This window comes from Amphiprion ocellaris, chromosome 3 (assembly GCF_022539595.1).
Source record: "Amphiprion ocellaris isolate individual 3 ecotype Okinawa chromosome 3, ASM2253959v1, whole genome shotgun sequence".
NCBI classification, from domain to species: Eukaryota; Metazoa; Chordata; class Actinopteri; family Pomacentridae; genus Amphiprion; species Amphiprion ocellaris.
Window position 1 is genome coordinate 21684844 of NC_072768.1, and position 17874 is coordinate 21702717.

At 38.5% G+C, this 17874-nt stretch overlaps 2 protein-coding genes across 11 annotated transcripts; one reads left to right on the forward strand and one right to left on the reverse strand.

Annotated features, from left to right (window-relative positions):
* Positions 1 to 817: 817 nt before the first annotated feature.
* On the forward strand, positions 818 to 17571 carry LOC111567876 (patatin-like phospholipase domain-containing protein 2). 9 transcript variants are annotated; one of them, XM_035947671.2, is made up of 9 exons: positions 818 to 1223; positions 2845 to 3077; positions 3164 to 3229; positions 4294 to 4503; positions 4608 to 4665; positions 4768 to 4977; positions 6102 to 6243; positions 6372 to 6434; positions 9157 to 10530. In XM_035947671.2, exons 1-9 carry the CDS (start codon positions 1037 to 1039, stop codon positions 9422 to 9424), a joined length of 1437 nt encoding a protein of 478 aa, XP_035803564.2. In that variant the 5' UTR covers positions 818 to 1036; the 3' UTR covers positions 9425 to 10530. The 9 variants fall into 9 exon arrangements, with proteins under 9 accessions (XP_035803564.2, XP_035803563.2, XP_035803565.2 ...); XM_035947670.2 differs by having other exon boundaries at positions 822 to 1223; positions 4605 to 4665; XM_055009224.1 differs by lacking the exon at positions 9157 to 10530 and adding an exon at positions 6768 to 9106 and having other exon boundaries at positions 823 to 1223; positions 4605 to 4665.
* Positions 9925 to 17090, reverse strand: tdg.1 (thymine DNA glycosylase, tandem duplicate 1). Of its 2 annotated transcripts, XM_023269240.3 has the most exons (11): positions 16954 to 17090; positions 16246 to 16320; positions 15301 to 15458; positions 14585 to 14877; positions 14409 to 14478; positions 13587 to 13722; positions 13351 to 13433; positions 13170 to 13264; positions 12691 to 12862; positions 12297 to 12449; positions 9925 to 10791 (listed from the first exon to the last, which is right to left on the reverse strand). In XM_023269240.3, exons 2-11 carry the CDS (start codon positions 16302 to 16304, stop codon positions 10664 to 10666), a joined length of 1347 nt encoding a protein of 448 aa, XP_023125008.1. In that variant the 5' UTR covers positions 16305 to 16320; positions 16954 to 17090; the 3' UTR covers positions 9925 to 10663. The 2 variants fall into 2 exon arrangements, with proteins under 2 accessions (XP_023125008.1, XP_023125010.1); XM_023269242.3 differs by lacking the exon at positions 16246 to 16320.
* Positions 17572 to 17874: the final 303 nt, after the last annotated feature.

Below are 17874 nucleotides of genomic sequence, written 5' to 3' on the forward strand. Positions count from 1 at the left end.
AGGTTCTGGGAAGGCGGCCACCTGTGGTACTGCTCAAAGCAAATTTTTGTTTGGGGACAGTAAATTACATCTTATCATACATCATTTCACTGACATCTTTTAAACCCCTTAAAGATCCTTGTGATACTCTTTCAGTTATCCTCATCAGTCTAAAAGATTTGAGACTTTTATTCAAGTACAAACAAAGCTGGACTTCTCATCGTCATAGTCTGACTCACCAAATCCTTTTCTAAATCTTACTCACCGCATCCATAGATTAGCTTCGTCCAACACAAACGTGATTGAGATTGAGGAGGAGGGCTGCTGGTTTCTTCTGAAATTAGGAGAAAAGACGGAGGATTGTCCCCTGGCTCGCTGTTGGTCAGACATCATGAAATTCATTGCTGATAGGGCCTTCAATAATCTTTTTAACATGTTAGTAAAAGAAACAGATTCATGGAGCATTTCTCCGTGTTCTGAATTTATAATGTTTTCTGAAAACTCTCCTGTAGAACTGAATGTACCGACGCATCAAAGATGTCAATGCATTGTGCCAGATGAGTGACCATAGCCTTTACAGATTTGCTGTGTGAGAGAAAAGAAAAGTGAGCAGTTCGTCTTCACTGAAACCCCTCCTCATCCCACACACTTGTTATCAGATGCTCTCTTTCATAATCACCCAAGAACTCATCACGGTTGCTCACGTTGTTGTCCTCAGGCCCATCTCGTCCTGTCCCTCCCCTGCTGCTGCCCACAGTTGGTAAAGTAATTTATGAAAACATGTATCATATGTCACACAGTTGACCTAACTGCGGTCAGTGTAGTCAGTCCAGCTTTGCTTTCTGTTTTGAAACGTGACATTTGAGCGTGGTAAGTTGCGCAATGCTGTATCAAGTCCAACTAAAGCACTGCCCCTTGTGCCTCTGAATGTTGCAAGGCTAAGTCAGGTTAATTCTTGCACCAGCTGAACTGTACGAGATGATCGAAGCGGTGAGAAGATTAGAGATGTTGTTCTGAGTTTTCAGCAATCTCAGAGTCAGTGGAAACCTCAAGGAAGATGTTTAATTGGGTCGAAGAGTGGAACATCTCTTTTGCAGGCTGTGGATTCAGGAGTATTTATTACGTGGGAGCCCTGAGCTGTATTCTCGAGCGCGTCCCACAACTGGTTCATGGCGCCTCTAAAATCTGTGGAGCGTCATCTGGATGTCTAGTGGCTGCAGCTGTGACTGTTGGGATTCCCATTGGTGAGTCACATTCAATGTACACTGCAGAGCTTTCTTAAATCTTTAAGAACTACATTTAATGAATATCTCTACTTCATGGGTCATTCCAGAATTGGAAGACATTTTACGTCCCACCTATCAAATTTCAAATAATCCATGTACAAAATACTAAAACATGCAGTTGTTCTGTAAATTTACTTGTTGTGAGACCAAATCTAAAAAACTAGGAGAAAAGAATGTTTGAAAATATTTTTGAAATACCAAATAAGTCTGGAGTTCCCCCTAAAATGCCATTTTTCCTCTTGTTCCACCCCCCTGATGACCAAATTGAATCTCAAATAAAAGAGTTAAAATTAACTTTAAATCTCCTTTTTTGGTGTTATTTTTTTTCATTGATGTCTCTTGTAATTGTGGGAACTTTTTTTTAATCAGCATAATATTTTGAATAAAAACTATTATAAAATAAAGATAAATTATCTTCTATTTTTCCTATTTTCACAGCATTGTCAGCCCTGATTGAATGTCTCACTCTACCTCATGCAACCCTGTTATGCATATTGTCAGGATAAGACAAATTCTTTTTACTGTTTTCCATCAGTCAGTTTGTCCTCTTGGTCAGCAGTAACAGCTAGCTAAATATCTAGCTTCTACTGATGAGAAAAAGCTAACATTAGCATGGATTAGCAACCCTGTTACTGTAATTATAGGATTAGTAAACAACAAATAAAACGTGGAATAAAAATGGTACCATTGATGTGTAAGCTGAGCCAATCAAGCCTTTGATAGTTTATTACCTATTATTGATGAATATGTAGCAGAAAATTGTAAGAGGAGGTGTATTTTTCCCAAAATTTTGAAGCCCAAATGTCCTCCAATTCTGGAATGACTCTCATGTGATATTTAGATTAGCATTTGTTTTTCTGACATGATGATCATCTAATGGGGGTTTTCTATTACATTAGTCTTGTGTGCAATAAAATGTGGTGTTTGCTCTATTATGTATTTCTACAATAAGCAAAGTCTGTCTCTACATACTGCAAATCAATACATAAGTTCTAGGAATTAAATATTAGTTTTAAAATGATTGAAAATAAATCCAATAGCAATGGTTGCACTGTGGTGATAATAGGTAAATCAAACTTTATAATGATAAGAACATAATAGATTCTGTTCGATTTATTGTACGCTATGTATGTCTGACATGTTTACTTGAAGTTTTTTCTGAAGCCATTCATTAATGTCAAGGATACGTTATCTCAAAATAAGTGCTGTAAACATTGCACTTGGAAGGTTCACTGACACACACAGGGTTCATGCAATAGTGAGAGCAAATTCTAAAGGTCATGTAGTGTTCAAAGGCAAGGGAAATGAATGGAAGTACAACACCTGCCAGGTGCTGTGTCTCTGCAGTACAAGAAAATCTATGACACCATCAGATATTTTGTTTATGTGAAAAAGGCATTCAGCAGCTCCAACAGGAGGGCTACATTGAGGAAAGGACAAACAACACATAAACCAGATAATAATAGTGTTAAATTTGATTCAAATTCAATCTATAACTAATTCATTTTTCTGCACACTAAATGTAGCTATAATTTATCACTTTCCCTAAAGATGGCTTTCTCTGCATTGTGCCCCTCAGACCAGCTTTGTGCCGACCTTATGACCACCGCAAAGGAGGCAAGAAAACACACCCTGGGAGTTTTCCACCCGACCTTTAGTCTGCTGCGGACAGCACGGGACTCCCTGCTGGAGAAGCTTCCAGAAGACGCCCACCTTCGGGCCTCTGGAAAGCTGTGTGTGTCCCTCACCCGACTGTCTGATGGGAAGAACGTTCTGGTGTCAGAGTTTGCCAGCAGAGAGGAGCTGATTCAGGTCGAACAGAGCAGCGATCTCATCACATACTCTGACAGTAATTCAATAAAATACCAGAAGCTGAGAATCTTTGTGCACCTTTGCAGGTTCTTATGTGTAGCTGCTTTTTTCCTGTTTACTGTGGTTTCATCCCACCTTCATACCGAGGAGTGGTGAGTGAAGTTGTTTTTTTATACTGCAAGCTTGCTGGGGGGTTTATTGGAGTTAAGACACGTAGGTCAGTGTTATTTGAGGTAATGGATATTTTTCTGGCTTTAAACACAGTCCATCCATCCATTTTCTATACACTGCTTAATCCTCATTAGGGTCCCTGAGGGGCTAGAGTCTATCCCAGCTGACTTAGGGTGAAGGCAGGGGACATCCTGGACAGGTCACCAGTCTATCACAGGGATACACATAGAGACAAACAATCACGTTCACATTCACACCTACAGACAATTTAGTTACCAATTAACCTGAGCATGTTTTTGGACTGTGGGAGTAACCAAAGAAAACCCACGCAAACCAGGGAGAACATGCAAACTCCATATATAATGATCTTAGGAAGGCTGGGACATAAACCATGGATCTTCTAGCTGCAAGATGGAACTGCTAACCACCAAGCCGCTGTGCAGCCCACTTTAAACACAGTGCTAATTAAAACTTTTGTTGTAATTTAAAAATAAAGGTCTGTGAATTTTTACTTAAGCTGTCATCAAACAGTCATAAAGAGACAAATGCAATATCCTACAGAGGAGCAGAACTACTACCTATTTCTCTAATCATATTTGCCTTAATCTACCAGGAAGCATTTCAGACAAAAGACATGATATTTCAATTTAGAGGTACAACCCAAGCTTGTCCCCACCTCTTAAAACTGTCATTTTTTCTCAATATTTTGTTTTTATACGCTGACACTTTTTACTCCCTCTTGAAGCCCTGCAGAAAATATTCTGGGCAATGTAGGAAACCAGTACCTGGAGTACAATATACAGGTAGAGGAGAAAGCCCATTGAAAATGTTACTGAATGTGCTGAGCTCTCCGTAGACACATGATCTTTGCAGTTTTAATCCATGTCCATTGTATAAATACTACAGATGCCCGTTACATAAAGACACTACATGCATTCACTGGGGTATTCACTTTGCCTTTTCTTTATGTCAAGATTGTGACTGTTTGAAATCTGTGCAGGCCTCTGAAGCTGTCAGCTATTCATTCATTCCTCTTTCCAATCAGCGCTACATGGATGGAGCCCTGAGCAACAACATGCCCCTGTTCGAGCAGCGAAACACCATCACTATGGCTCCATTCTCAGGGGAGAGCGACATCTGCCCCAGAGAGGGTACATTCAATTTGTTCGAGGTCCACTACGGCAACGTTAGCATTCAGGTTAACACTGGCAATGTGCATCGTGTCTGCACATCCTTCCTTCCTCCCACACTTGAGGTGGGTTCGGATTTCGTGGACTTTTAAGCAGTGGACTTTAAATATTAAACATGAAAAAAATTCCACTATTCTTCAGTTTTTCGTTTACTTGTTTTGGACAGAAGCTGGCTGAAATCTGCCACAACGGCTACATGGATGCTCTTTGTTTCCTGAGAGAAAGTGGTGAGCTCCTCCACCTTCATCCTCCTCAATGCTAAGTATTTAATCTTTCTGATTACAGCAAACAGTAACAACCAAAACATGTCAGACAACTGTTTGTTTTAGATCTTCTTCAAGCACAGTATAGTCCCCGCAGTGTGGGGGTGAAAGTGGGCAGAGTCAAACCACCTTGTTGTGAGCTGATGAACGAAGTGGTTCAAGCAGAAGAGAGGAGGAAGAAGACGATGCTGCTGAATGGACAAAACCATCATCAGGAAGATCACAGGTGGCTACACCACAAAGCCCTAGAAGACCTCCCTGTGGCCATTAAGAAAGGTAAGGCCTGCTCATTATCAGCCAGGCAGAGGTTTGAAGGTTAAAGAAAGTGTCCAATTTAACATTTTTATTTATTTGGAATCAACTTTGTTCTTGCAAGAGCATTTGTTTAAACACCCAGAGACAGGACAGAAAAAGCAAAGACAAATAATTAAAACCCTGTCAGGTGCTTTGCCAACAGGTGCACCCTCACAAAGTGTGTTTTAAGTTATAGAAGATATTTAAGACATAATGAGAAACAAAAAGAAATTGCAATTTATTGTGTTAAAGTAGTTCAGTGTCTGAAGCTCTGGAAGCAGCTGAGCTGCTGCTGTCCACGGCCTCCTCAGGAAGAAGACTCTCTCTGTGTCTGACAGCACAAAGTAAAACAGTTGAGCACACTGCAGGCAATACAAACATAAATGAGTGTGTGAGGCCATCACCTCTAATTTTATATCTGAGTGATCATTTTACATGGAACCACAGTCGAATTCACAACACTGCTGTTGTTTTTAACTTGCGAGCTTTTAAATAAGAATTTTAACAGTGGAAAACAGCAGCTATAGTCACTATTTCATACTCATTCGGTTGTCTGACTCCAGAAACTGAAAAATATATAAATCAGAATCGATAAAGGGAATTCAGCTGTATTAAGATGCTCTGCATGTGAGCACAGAGACAGGAGCGAAGAAAACAAAATGGAAAAACTGGCTACATTTTGGTTCAACTTAAGCACAAGTAACATAAAAACAAATAACCCACCCAGTCTTTGTCTATCAGTTTCAAGTTGGTCTTCCACCATCTCTGAATGTCCTTCAACTTTATAGTTTCCACAGAGCTCTGATATATATGATCAAACGTAATATTAACAACATTAGCCACACAATGCTTGATTACATTAAAGGGCTTCCATTAAATCTCCTGCAAAAAAAATCATCTCACCCTAAAATAACAGAATATCAAAACATTTTGAGATCATTTATTATTTCAGTTCAGGATTATTACTTTAAGTCTGGTTTAAGTTATTTTATACTTTTTTAAATTCTATTTTTCATTGTGTCTTGTAAGTGTATTAGATAAGGATGTAATGTAGCTCCTTGTGATGAATGAACAGTGTTGAATTATGTTGTGTGTGCATGTAATAGTGCTGTGTGAGCAATGCAGAAACAGTTATGATGGCAGCAGTTGGCAGTCACAGCGAACAGACCTTCTTCCTATAAAACTGCTATATTTCCTGCTGACCGTCCTCATCCTACCCATCAAGCTGATCCTCTTCTTCACCAAAAGGTAACGAGGTTTGATTGTGCGACTAGAATGGAAGGCATGATGCAGGTTATTTCATATCCAACTGCTTACAGTGCTGGGAAGTGAACTTGAACTAACAACTCGTTATGTTTTGTGTTTAAAATTAACAGCATGATTTTATCCAGCAGTGCACTGATTTGCAGGCAGTGCATCAGAGGAGATGACCCCAACAGGTGTGTGTAACCTGGAGTTTATTAAATGTGTAGTTTTAATGTCATTTATTGATTTGCTATACTTCACCATTTTTGGCAGCTTTAATCTGTTTTGTATAATCTGTACAATATCTTCAGATTATAATAAATAGAGAATAAATGGAAATCCATCCATCCATTATCTATACACCACCTTATCCTCATTAGGGTGAAGGTAGGGGACACCCTGGACAGGTCACCAGTCTATCACAGAGCTACACAGAGAGACAAACGATCACGCTCACATTCATACCAACATACACTTCAGAATCACCAATTAACCTGAGCATGTTTTTTATTTTTGGACTGTGGGAGGAAGCCGGAGTACTCGGAGAAAACCCACGCATGCACAAGGAGAACATGCAAACTCCATGCAGAAAGATCCCAGGAAGCCCGGGACGCAAACTGGGGATCTTCTAGCTGCAAGACGAAACTGCTAACCACCAAGCCACTGTGCGGCCATATAAATGGAAATGTTCCAGATATTTATTATCCCAGTGTGTTCATAGAATGTCCAAAGAAATTTGACAAGCAGAATTTTTTTTTTCAATTTTCACAGTAATTTAAATGGAGAAATAGAAAATTGGATCTCTTTGCAATGAGATTTCAGCTCTCACCAAAGATTTACAATAATACTCAGATCAGGACACATTGCTGGCCAGTTCTCTTCAACCATTCTTGTGTTCTTTTTAGTGGGTGTGTTGGATCTTTATTGTGTTAAAGAACCCATGACCTTCTTTGACTCAAACCTTTTCTTACACTCGGTGGCACATTCTGCTCTAAAATCCTTTGGTAATCCTGTGATGACGTAATTCACTCTCTATGGTTCAGACCTCCAGCAACAGAAGTAGAAAAACAAAACGATAGATCTTCCACCGTGCTGAACTGTTGGCAAAGTGTTCTTTTACTTAGAAGTTTCATTTAATTGTCTATACACAAATTGCTGGTGTGCATTACCACAGAACAGGCACCCATAGGGATTGTAGTTTGTTCCCTTTTGTCTTTTCACCAGTGGAGACCTCCTTGGTCTTCGGATATAAAGCCGTTATTGGTTTACTGTGCAGCAAGTGGGACATGTTGAGCCCATGACTAGACTGTTCCAGGTCAGCCGCCAGCTCTTTAGAGGCATTATTTCCACAGTTTTAAAACCTTCTGTAATAGAGGATTTCTGAGGTATGGAGGCTTCAAGAAATAGGCCACAACAGGCAGTTGGCTTATCTGCCACAACTGACTGTTTATTACTAAAATTCTGAAAATGGAAGAAAAGAGAAAGTCACACCAAAGTCAGGGAGTCAACCACTTACTGACGGAACACAGAAAGTATTCTACCTTTGGGGGAATATGATATAAACCAAAAATGCAGCACTAAAAAAAAATGTGCCACCCAGAACCATATCACCATTGAAACAGGGATACCAATGTCTAAGGAGATGGCCTCGCATCCTTAAATGCTCTTGTGCTTGGTAGCAACAGGTCCAATGAAAAAAAGCAGGAAATGACAAGTAGTTCTTTTGAAGCACTGAAGTCGTCATTCATTGGCTGATTCAGGCTGTGTGGGCACCAAGAGTGTCTCACAGGTGATTCTAATTACCAGTTTGCAGTACACAACAAAAGCGAGTACGCCTCTGTGCAATATCACTCGAGCGGCAAAACTTTCACAATTGCATCACCTGTTAACGACTGCATTATTTCTAAGTTGACAAGTAGAGTATTTCCTCTGCGAACAGTCAAAAACAAATACATTAGAAAGATTATATATAAAATGCAGGGTCAAAAGTTTAAACTCACTGCAAAAATATACCTGTGACACAAAATTGAGTACATTATTTTCAATTGGTTTAACTGCATGAACATAGTTAGAAACTGTGAACACCTCAACTTCCTCAATTTTAGACCATTGGGCTGTGTCTATGACGGTTACATCAATCTATGGAAACACAACTGCAGGTATAGAATAAATCAGTAATTAAAGTCACGGTGTTTCTGTGACAGCGTTTAGTTTATTTCATTGAATAAGAGCAAATATCTACTGTCCAGTTTAGAAGTTCTGCAGTTACTATAGGGTGACAGTTTAAAATCACTTAGCTTTTTAGTCGTAGTGCTCAGGGGTGCACTCACTTCTACTGTATGTATATTGTATATCAGATGAATCAAAAGTGATTATTTTTTTCAAGCTGATTTAAAAGGCATCAGTACCAGTGTTGTGACATTCCTTTGGATTTCGCAGTTTTCTTTCCTCCTGATTTATATACACAAAGTTTTACTAGATTTGTTTTTTCAGGGAATAATCTACACATTGTACACTACCGCTCTAAAGTTTGGACACAACTTCTCATGTAATGCTTTTTATTTATTTGTAATATTTTTGTACATTGTAGATTAATACTGAAGAAAAACAGTGTTTTGTTTACAACATATTTCCATGTGTACTCTTTTATAGTTTTGATGTCTTCAGTTTTAATCTATAATGTAGAAAATAATTAAATAAAAGCCACTGAATGAGAAGGTGTGTCTAAGCTTTTGACTGGTAGTGTATGTGCCAGTAACTGTGACGAGAAATGTAATTATTAGTCTATACATGTACAATGTCTTTTGAAAATGTCTGCTGTTGTTAAACAAGAGCTGAAGAAGTGATAACACCATTGCAAACCTGATATATGTGACGGTCCTTTTTTTGTTAGCTTTGTCTTATTGTACTGTTCAGGCAATCTCCAGAGCAGCACAGCAGCAGCAGCACCTCTGACTCAGACCTCAGCCACCAGACAGGAGGAGACAGAAACATACAGACTTCAAATTCAACTATCGTCCCCACTTCTAACAAAAATCTCCACAACCTGGGAGACAACCAGGACCTTCTCTCCCTTATCTCTACCAGCACAGTTTCACCTGCACTTGTGTGTGGAAAGGTGACGTTAAACACAGTTGTAAACAGACGGATGCACAACCAGAACACTGTTTCGAGTTGCAAATGAACAACTTTTTAGGTTACATTCATCAGCTCTGGCTAAATGGGTAGTTATTTATGAGGGAAAGGACTGTATGGACTTAATGAACTCACATGGGGTCAGCAAGTCTATTTGAAAACTAAAAGAGATGTTAACTAAAGCCCCGAGACTGGCTGAAGTCTCCCATTGTGTGCTAGATTTGAAAACAGAGATGGGAACAGGTGCAGATTTCTTAACTTCCAAGTGGCTAATGGAATATCCTTGTTGAACCCTTTGAAGTCTCCACCTCAGCATCTTGATTGCTTTATTCCAAACCCATTGTGGTGGTGTACAGAGGCAAAATTGGAACAACCAAAAAAAAATAAATAAATAAAAATAAATGGTGTCCAAATACCACATTGTACCTCTGGCAACTTTAGTGCATGTTGGATTCCACTTTCTTATTTTCAGTTTTTCAAGTTGTATATCTTGATAATAAAGTGCCACTTTTAGCCACATGCTGAATACAAATAAAGGTAAACCAATAATGTAGAAAAAGCACCATCAGGATATTTTAATTGACAAATGTTTCATAAAATTCCTTGTGATTGACATTTTCATTAACACAGAGCAGAATTCTAAAATCCCTAATTCAAAAAAGTGATAAAAGATTAAAATAAACTCATTTTGAGTTGTGTAACATTGTAATGAAAGGATTCAGAGGTTCATTCTGTCAGACCTCTGACACATCATGAGGAGTCTGGTTTCAACAAGTGATCAATTTGCATCTTGTTAGTTCATAGCACCATGGAAGTAAAACATTAATGCCAGCTCAGTCCTCACTGTAAACAGAGGCTCAGACAGGCTGCACAGATGAGGCAAGCCTATAAAATAACATCTGAAGGTTTATCTACTGTCACAACAGTAGCTGTAAAAGTTTACGTTTACTGCATCACAGTGCAGTACAGTACAGTACAGTACAAAGGAAAAACAAATGTTTAAATACATGACCTTCTCCAAAGACAGCCAAGCAACATTGTCAAGTCCCTGATTTCACATATTTAAAAAGACTGCCGTGAAGATGATCATACATGTTTACAAGACCACAAACGAAATAAAATGCGCAGAAAGAATATTCTGCAAAATTTCTAAAAGGTCCATCTATGTGTTTATATTCCGCTCAGACACTAGTAAAAAGGAAAAATCTAAAACCTGACAAAAAGAGGTAAAAGACTGACTTGGCTGAAGTCTGTATGTGTCAACACACAGACACCAAAGCCTTTTTCCTCATATGCTGCTGTCCTTTGGTCCACCACTTATGTCTGGAATCTGATCTGCAAACGACTGGGTCATCCACTGTCCGTCTGGTAGCTGTCCTTCTGATGTCTGTGACGTGGTCGCTTCCTGTGCTCCTTCTGAAGACGGAAGACACACAAACATAAGCGCTGTTATTGACTTGGTGACGTAACACTAACGCGTTGTTAGTGGGTATGCCAGTTCCAGGCAAGGACTCAGTATACTGCTCAAAATACTCTTCCTAATAAACCTTTAGTTAAACAGATGACTATATTAATGTAACAAATAAATATACACAATACTCCAAACAGCAAACTGGACAAGTTTTCTAGCTTAGGTACAAATCCAAATGTCTCAAATGATAAGCAAGGCCTTGGTGTTGATTTCAAAAACCTAAAATTAATTTAATAAAATGTAGAGTTACATATGATTACGTGCAGTATAGCAATTTGGATTTATATTGGTTGTGTTTGTAACCGCAGTCACCTTCACTTCTAATACTCAAGTAGAGTGAGTCTATTGACAGAAAAATAAACAGGAACTACATTGACTAAAAAAGGCCAAGTTCTGAGAGTATTTAAATACTAAATGCAGTCATTTAAATACATGGTTACTGGTTCTCGCTTCTCAAATTTGACAACCTGATGCTTTGTCAATTGCATATTAAAGAAAACTGAATATGTTGAGGTTTTCCATTGTTTATTGGATAAAACAAGTAATGTTTTATGAGTCTGTGAGGAGGGTCAGCACTTTCGCTTTGCAGCTAGAAGATCCCCGGTTCACGTCCTGGCATGGGCCTGGGATTTTTCTGCATGGAGTTTGGAGTTTGCATGTGTGAGTTTTCTCCTTAGAGGTTTTCCTCCCAGGTGAGGGGGTTAATTGATAATTCTAAAGTGTCCATAGGTGTGAATTGTGATTGGTTGTCTGTATGTGTAGCCTTATGATAGACTGGTGACCTGTCCAGGGTGTCCTTCACCCTAAGTAAGGTGGGATAGACTCCACAGATAATAGATGGAGTCTGTGGGGCCACTCCTCCACTCCTCTTCATCCAGGACAACATCTCCTCTCTTCTTCTCTGCATGGTGTATTTGTTGTAAAAATTTCTTTCTGCTGATTTATTTTTTTTAAAATCTGAAAATTAAATTTTGGATTTTTGATGTAAGTTACCGTACAACTGAACAACTGTAAGAAAATTATTTTCTTTGAAGATTATTAAAGTTCTTCTTTTATCCCTCATTTCTCTTTATCACTGGTTAGATATTAGTAGAAACATTTCTTTCGCTATTTGCAGAAAATTTACAAACAAAATTAATCGAACAATTGAAAATAATCGTCAATGTTGACGACAAGATTGTTAGTTTTAGTCTCAATTTACACAAAACGCCTGTATTTACTTCTTCCATCAGTCTGCTGAGATCTGAAGGAGTTTACACTTGAATAGTGCTTTTGACCTCCCATCAGAGTTTAGCAAGTTAGAAGATCTTGACTGCATTTCACTATGTCATTTCTCTATATAAAAGATGCAGAATACAGCCAGCTAGAAATTAGGGAATTCTAGTGCTGAGTACAAGAGGTCCACCTCTGCTGCAGTCTCGCTTACTCTCAGGTTCAACTGTATGGTTACCTGTGTTTTCGGCAGTTGAGAATGTACAGTGACCGTTTGTCTTGCCGTCAGCCTGGCCCTCTTCAGGTCCTCGTTCTGCATAGGCTCCACCATAGGCATCTTCATACCCTGGATCATACTGCTCCTCCTTTATCGCCATCCTCTTGGCATCCTCTGTTCACGTACAATGGAAAGAATACAGAAAATGCCGAACATGATGTGATCTGAATCCACAAACCAAACTAAAGGCTGGATATTAAATATCCAGATGTACTAAACTGCACAAGTTGTCGATAGTCATTCTATACTACTTTCAGTGGCTCTTAGCATTTTTAAATTTTTTATTTTTATTTTATGTATTTTTTTTTTTTTTTTTTAAACAAAAACGCATCTTGTCAGTCGTGGCTGTGCTTACCCTTGGCCAAATTAAGGTCAAATGAGTAGTTAACCTCCTGGATCTCAGTGCTTCTTTGGACACCCTTCAGCTGATCTCTGAGCTCCCTCAGTTTGATGTAGAAGTGGACTTTGTCCTGAGCACGTGGGAACTGGGCACAACGAGCGCTGGACGAAGGCATCAGATACAGAGCCTGTATAGAGGAAATCAAAGGGTTGGATCTACAGTTGTGTTTGACAGCTCTTAGATTTGTTTAAACTGGCAGAAATTTTCTACTATGATTTAGCTTTTTCTTAATCAAACATTTTAGATCTCATCCTTGCTCACTGCTTTCTCACTTTTTCATTATTAAAGACAGTATTGACACTGACCCATTAATTATAGGTAAAATCACAGGATTCCATTTTTTTAAATCAAATACTGAAAAGTCATTCTTAGGCATGATGAATATACGGCATTATTTCATCCCTAACTCTGAAACTGAGGGTTGGAGTTCTCACCACATCACAGTCAGGAATCTTGTGGGGCTGTAAACCAAATTCAAGAGTTTTGGGTTTTTTGCCAAACAGCTCTCTGCAGAACATTTCATAGATGCCTGAGACAAAAAAACAGAAAAATATCATCTTAAGTCAATTAAATAAACAGTTTTAACTTATTCCATTTTAGTAGAGGAGGACTTACATTTTCCATTAAACACTGCAATAAGGGGCTTGTACTTTTTCAACTTCTCCACGAGAATTTTGCCTCCTTCACGCAGCTCTTTGCTGGTGAGTGAAAACAATAGAAAAAATGGTTACAATACAGCACTTCAGCAAAAATCCTATCAAACAAATAAGTTCACTATCAGCCCTTCAGTCAGCTATTATAGTTTTTCTTCAAACATCAGCGCTCGTGTTGTTTTTTTCCCCCCAACACACCTTGAAAGGTCTTTGCTTCCTGGTGTTGCCCTGGCTACCATGTTGGTGAAGCCCATTTTGTACTTAGCAGGCAGGGTGCTGTCATGCATGTGGTTGAGTTGCTCCTCAGTAAATCCAGAGAGAAACAGGCACTTCCCTAAAAACAAAAGGCTATCTGGTCATTCATTTCTGTGGCTAACAAATTCAGAAGTATTGTTGTGAAGTAAATCGAGTCACAGCATCTTGATTATTACTCTTCATTTATGACCTGGAAGGACTGGGGTAAACATTAATTCTAGAAAATATACTGTATGTCTTTATACACTCACAAAAAAGTCCACACTCTGAACACTAAAAACTTGAGCAGGTCTTTAAAATGTAGCACAGGATCACATGCCCACACTCCCCACAAACATTTTTATGAATTTGTGAAAAAGAATAATTCAAAGTGCGGTCAGCTGCCAGGTTATTGAGTATGTCTGGTTGAAACTGATGCAGTGTAATACAACAATCTTGCAATAAATCCTATATTCATGAGGTTGTAATGCTCTGTTCAGGTTGCAATTTAACACACATATTCAACACAACTTCTTCCTCCAGAGTGATCAAATAATGAAATCAGCAGCTCTCTTTAAGAGTTTCAACAAAAACTGGGGAAAAAAAAAACTTTCACAAAGATTAGATTTATGGCAAGACACATGCAACAGAGTGTATTAAGTTTTGTTATGTGTACATTAGAAATTAGCAAATGCATCTATTTGTCATCCTCCAATCACTCTTGCAGCATTGTAAACATTTTTTTACCATTACACAACTCAGAATCAATCTTGTATCATAACTTACAAAAATGATTTCCAGGACCTGGGAACCATCGTCCAATGAAAGCTGCCATCAGGCCTGGATTAATACCAATCTAAAAGCAATCAGAAGACTTTTGTCAATTTTACGAAATCAAAATAATTCCCAATAACACAATGCTCCATGGCTCTATGGTTAATCAGCTGGCAAGGGAATCTTACAATGACATAGTCCAGGTTGTAGTCCAGCAGATCTGGCAGAGTCTTCTTCATGACCTCTTCCTCCGACATTCCTTTGAAACGGTCCACTTTCCTCTTTACCTTCTTGAAGGTCTCATCAATCTTTTCCTGTTTGCCATCAGCTGGAGGTTCAGTGGCCTTCTTAGGCTTTGGACCTGGTTTTGCTTTAGGTGCATTTGGGTCCTTAGGTGGCTTTGCTGCCTTGGGGACTTTTGGCGGTTTGGGTGCCTTTGGTTCCTTGGGCTGAGCTGGTCTGCCTCTCTTTTTGGCTGGGGCTAAAAGAAAATTTAGGAAAGATGATATCATTATAAGAAGATTTTTTTTGAACCTTCATCGAGAAGGCATCCCAATGAGTTTGCATTTAATTAAACTGCTATATTGATAGACTCTTTGTATATATTATATTGCATTATTATTACTCAGTCGAATTCCATTTTTGACTATCTCATATATCAAACTTCCATGTAAATAACATTAGTATTCAAAATAATTTTTTAAAAGCCAAATATATTGGACAGCCATTATAAAGTTACACAAGGCTTGTCTCCAAAAGCTTGCCTACTTGCAAGCATGCTAAAATCATCCAGTATGCCAACATTTTGATCAAGCCTTATTATTCAGGTATAGTTGTGATGACCTACTCTTAACACACTGAGTTAACACAAAGTCCTAAACACACAATGAAGTCATCACAGTACGTTTTGTCAGGTTGGCTGGTTCCTGCTGATCCATCATGGGTTCTGGATTCGCCATGTCTGCCTCTCCAGGCTGATTCTCTGGGTAGTGGAACTGATGGTTGCGGCTGAAGTTTGAGTATTGGGCCTGGAGAGCCTGAAACTGCTGGGCAGACTGAACCCTGTAGTGGAAGAATAACCAGCGTTTCACATAAACTAAGAGCTCTTTATATTTGTTTTTTAAGACAATTTTCTGTATTTGATTAGGTGGCAAGGCATTAGTTGGTTATAAATTAATAAATGCAACTGATTTACTTTCTCTTAAGCTTGTTAAGAAGCAACTAATTCTCCTATAAAGTAGCTTCAAGTATAACAATCCAAATACAAGGTTCCAGTTGTTGGTTTAAAGCATTTTAGAGAGATGTAAATGGACTTTATGTCACTCAGAGTAAACTACATATTAAAATCATCAGTAGTATTTAGCCTAGCACCAAACAACAGCATAAAAAACTACATATTTAAAACCAGCAACTTTTAAAAACTATTTCATCTAAGATTGAGCAACGCTAGAATGAGTTTCAGGTTTGTTGTCTAAGACTGCATTAGTTGTATCTATAGGAAATACGCCTGATAAACTTGCAATTGAGTGTATATTAGCTCTGAAAGTTTTGAGTCTGTACATCTAGGATTAAAAAATGAGATTATACAGCTGAAACAACATGGAAAAGTTACACTGTAAGTTCACGGTGGACAAATGGTGAGTGACTAGTTAGTGATCAGCGTAGTTGATCATCAGTCATGGTGTACATCCCAAATGGTATTATATGACAACAATGGAGGAAAAAAGAAGTCAAAAAGGCAACCGAGTGCACATGCTTTCATTTCATTTCATTATACTTTGCCATTCACAGGTTTGCTGATATAAAGTGACTCCTGTTTGGCCACATTGTGGTGAAGAGGGACACTCACCACTGATGAAGATACTCTGGGGAGACAACCGGCAGTGATCCATTCAGCTTTTCTTCCATCTTTTGGGTGGTTTGACTTTATTAAATAAATTCATATGCATGTTGAGGACACATAGCTAGGTAATGTACATATGATTTAGCATTTAAGAGCCCGACAGTGAATGAAACTGAATGCATGTGCCAGCGAATTATAGTCAAACTGTGGAGATGCAACAAAACATAAACCATAACATAAACAATACCAACAAAGGGTAACTTATATGGTAATGACACATTAATGAAACAGAGCTAAACTGCCTCTATTCTGATCTAATTTTATGAAAGCATTATAACAATAGATATTTTAACACCATTTTTCTGCGGCTACATACATACACCTGCTATCATGTTTCTCCCCTCTTTCACGGCTATGCTAACAAACAAGCTAACTCGAAGGCAAACAGTTGACATTTTGCTATTTCAAAACAGGTTTAGCATACCCTGCTAGCAGGTGAAGGTACACGTTTGAGGCTATTTTAGTTCAGACACAGGTGTCGCGTATGAACGGTACTGTTGACAGGTATTCAGGAACAGTGCCACAAGTGCAGCTAATGTTAGCCGACAGCTAGCTGCTGAGCTAACTTAGCATGGATGAATGGTTTCGGTTCCACTGAGATTTCTCCCAAAGAAACTGTACAAAATATACCGGATATTCTAAACTTAGACATACCTGTTATGGGCAGTGTTTGATTTTTTTTTCTTCTGTGAAGATAGCGGTTATTTTTCCATTTACCCCGCACTTCTATTCACAACATTTGAGGTGCTACACAGGCAACAAAGACATGACAACCCCACCGCTCAACTTTGACATCGGAAGATCTCAAGTCTTCGAAATAGGGGTGAATAAGAAAGCTATATTTGATCAAAGTCAAGAACAGTTACTCCAAGAAGCATGTTTGCGGTCATTGTATATTTATACCGTCTTACAAAATAAAATTGTAGGAAAATTATGTTTAAAATGTAGAAATGTGACATAATCGCAAATACAAAAGCGGCATACCCCCATTTTAGCAATGGTATGAGCTGCTTGGCTTTAAAACTCCATGAGATTGCTCTCTATTGGCTGGGATGTTCAGAGTGCAAAGTTTGCAGTTTGCTGTAATTATCCTTATTTAATTTAGCTACTATCCCTGCTATTTTATCCATTATGCCTCAAACAACTATAACTATTGCTACAAAAACATGAAAGATTAAAAACAAAATAATGGCAGCTCCACTTATTAGTTTCATTCTTTAAGCACACTACTGTGGCATCTTACACAGCTTCATGGGTCCAAGGGGAGAATGTAATTGATCTGTATTTCTTCTTTGATTATTAAATACATGTTACAAACAGGAGTTTGGTCAGAGTCATTCAATACAATCCAATAAGACATGTTTGGTTTTTGTGACATTGCTTTTTTAGCAGAAAATTAAGCATTTGAAAAGCGGTTTTAAAATGTGTTGTGCACCAAAAACACATTAGCATTAATCATTTCTGAATGCTTGTGTGTGTGTGTGTGTGTGTGTGTGTGTGTGTGTGTGTGTGTGTGTGTGTGTGTGTGTGTGTGTGTGTGTGTCACTGGTTATGCTGTATATTATGACTCAAGCA

Coding starts and splice junctions, on each gene's coding strand:
- LOC111567876 (XM_035947670.2), top strand. CDS start 1,037: ATGTTTAATTGGGTCGAAGAGTGGAACATCTCTTTTGCAGGCTGTGGA. Junction 4,978..6,101: donor CCCTGTGGCCATTAAGAAAG/GTAAGGCCTGCT, acceptor TGCATGTAATAG/TGCTGTGTGAGCAATGCAGA. Junction 6,244..6,371: donor ATCCTCTTCTTCACCAAAAG/GTAACGAGGTTT, acceptor TAAAATTAACAG/CATGATTTTATCCAGCAGTG.
- tdg.1 (XM_023269240.3), bottom strand. CDS start 16,304: ATGGAAGAAAAGCTGAATGGATCACTGCCGGTTGTCTCCCCAGAGTAT. Junction 14,479..14,584: donor ACAACCTGGACTATGTCATT/GTAAGATTCCCT, acceptor GATTGCTTTTAG/ATTGGTATTAATCCAGGCCT. Junction 13,265..13,350: donor TGCAGTGTTTAATGGAAAAT/GTAAGTCCTCCT, acceptor TTTTTGTCTCAG/GCATCTATGAAATGTTCTGC.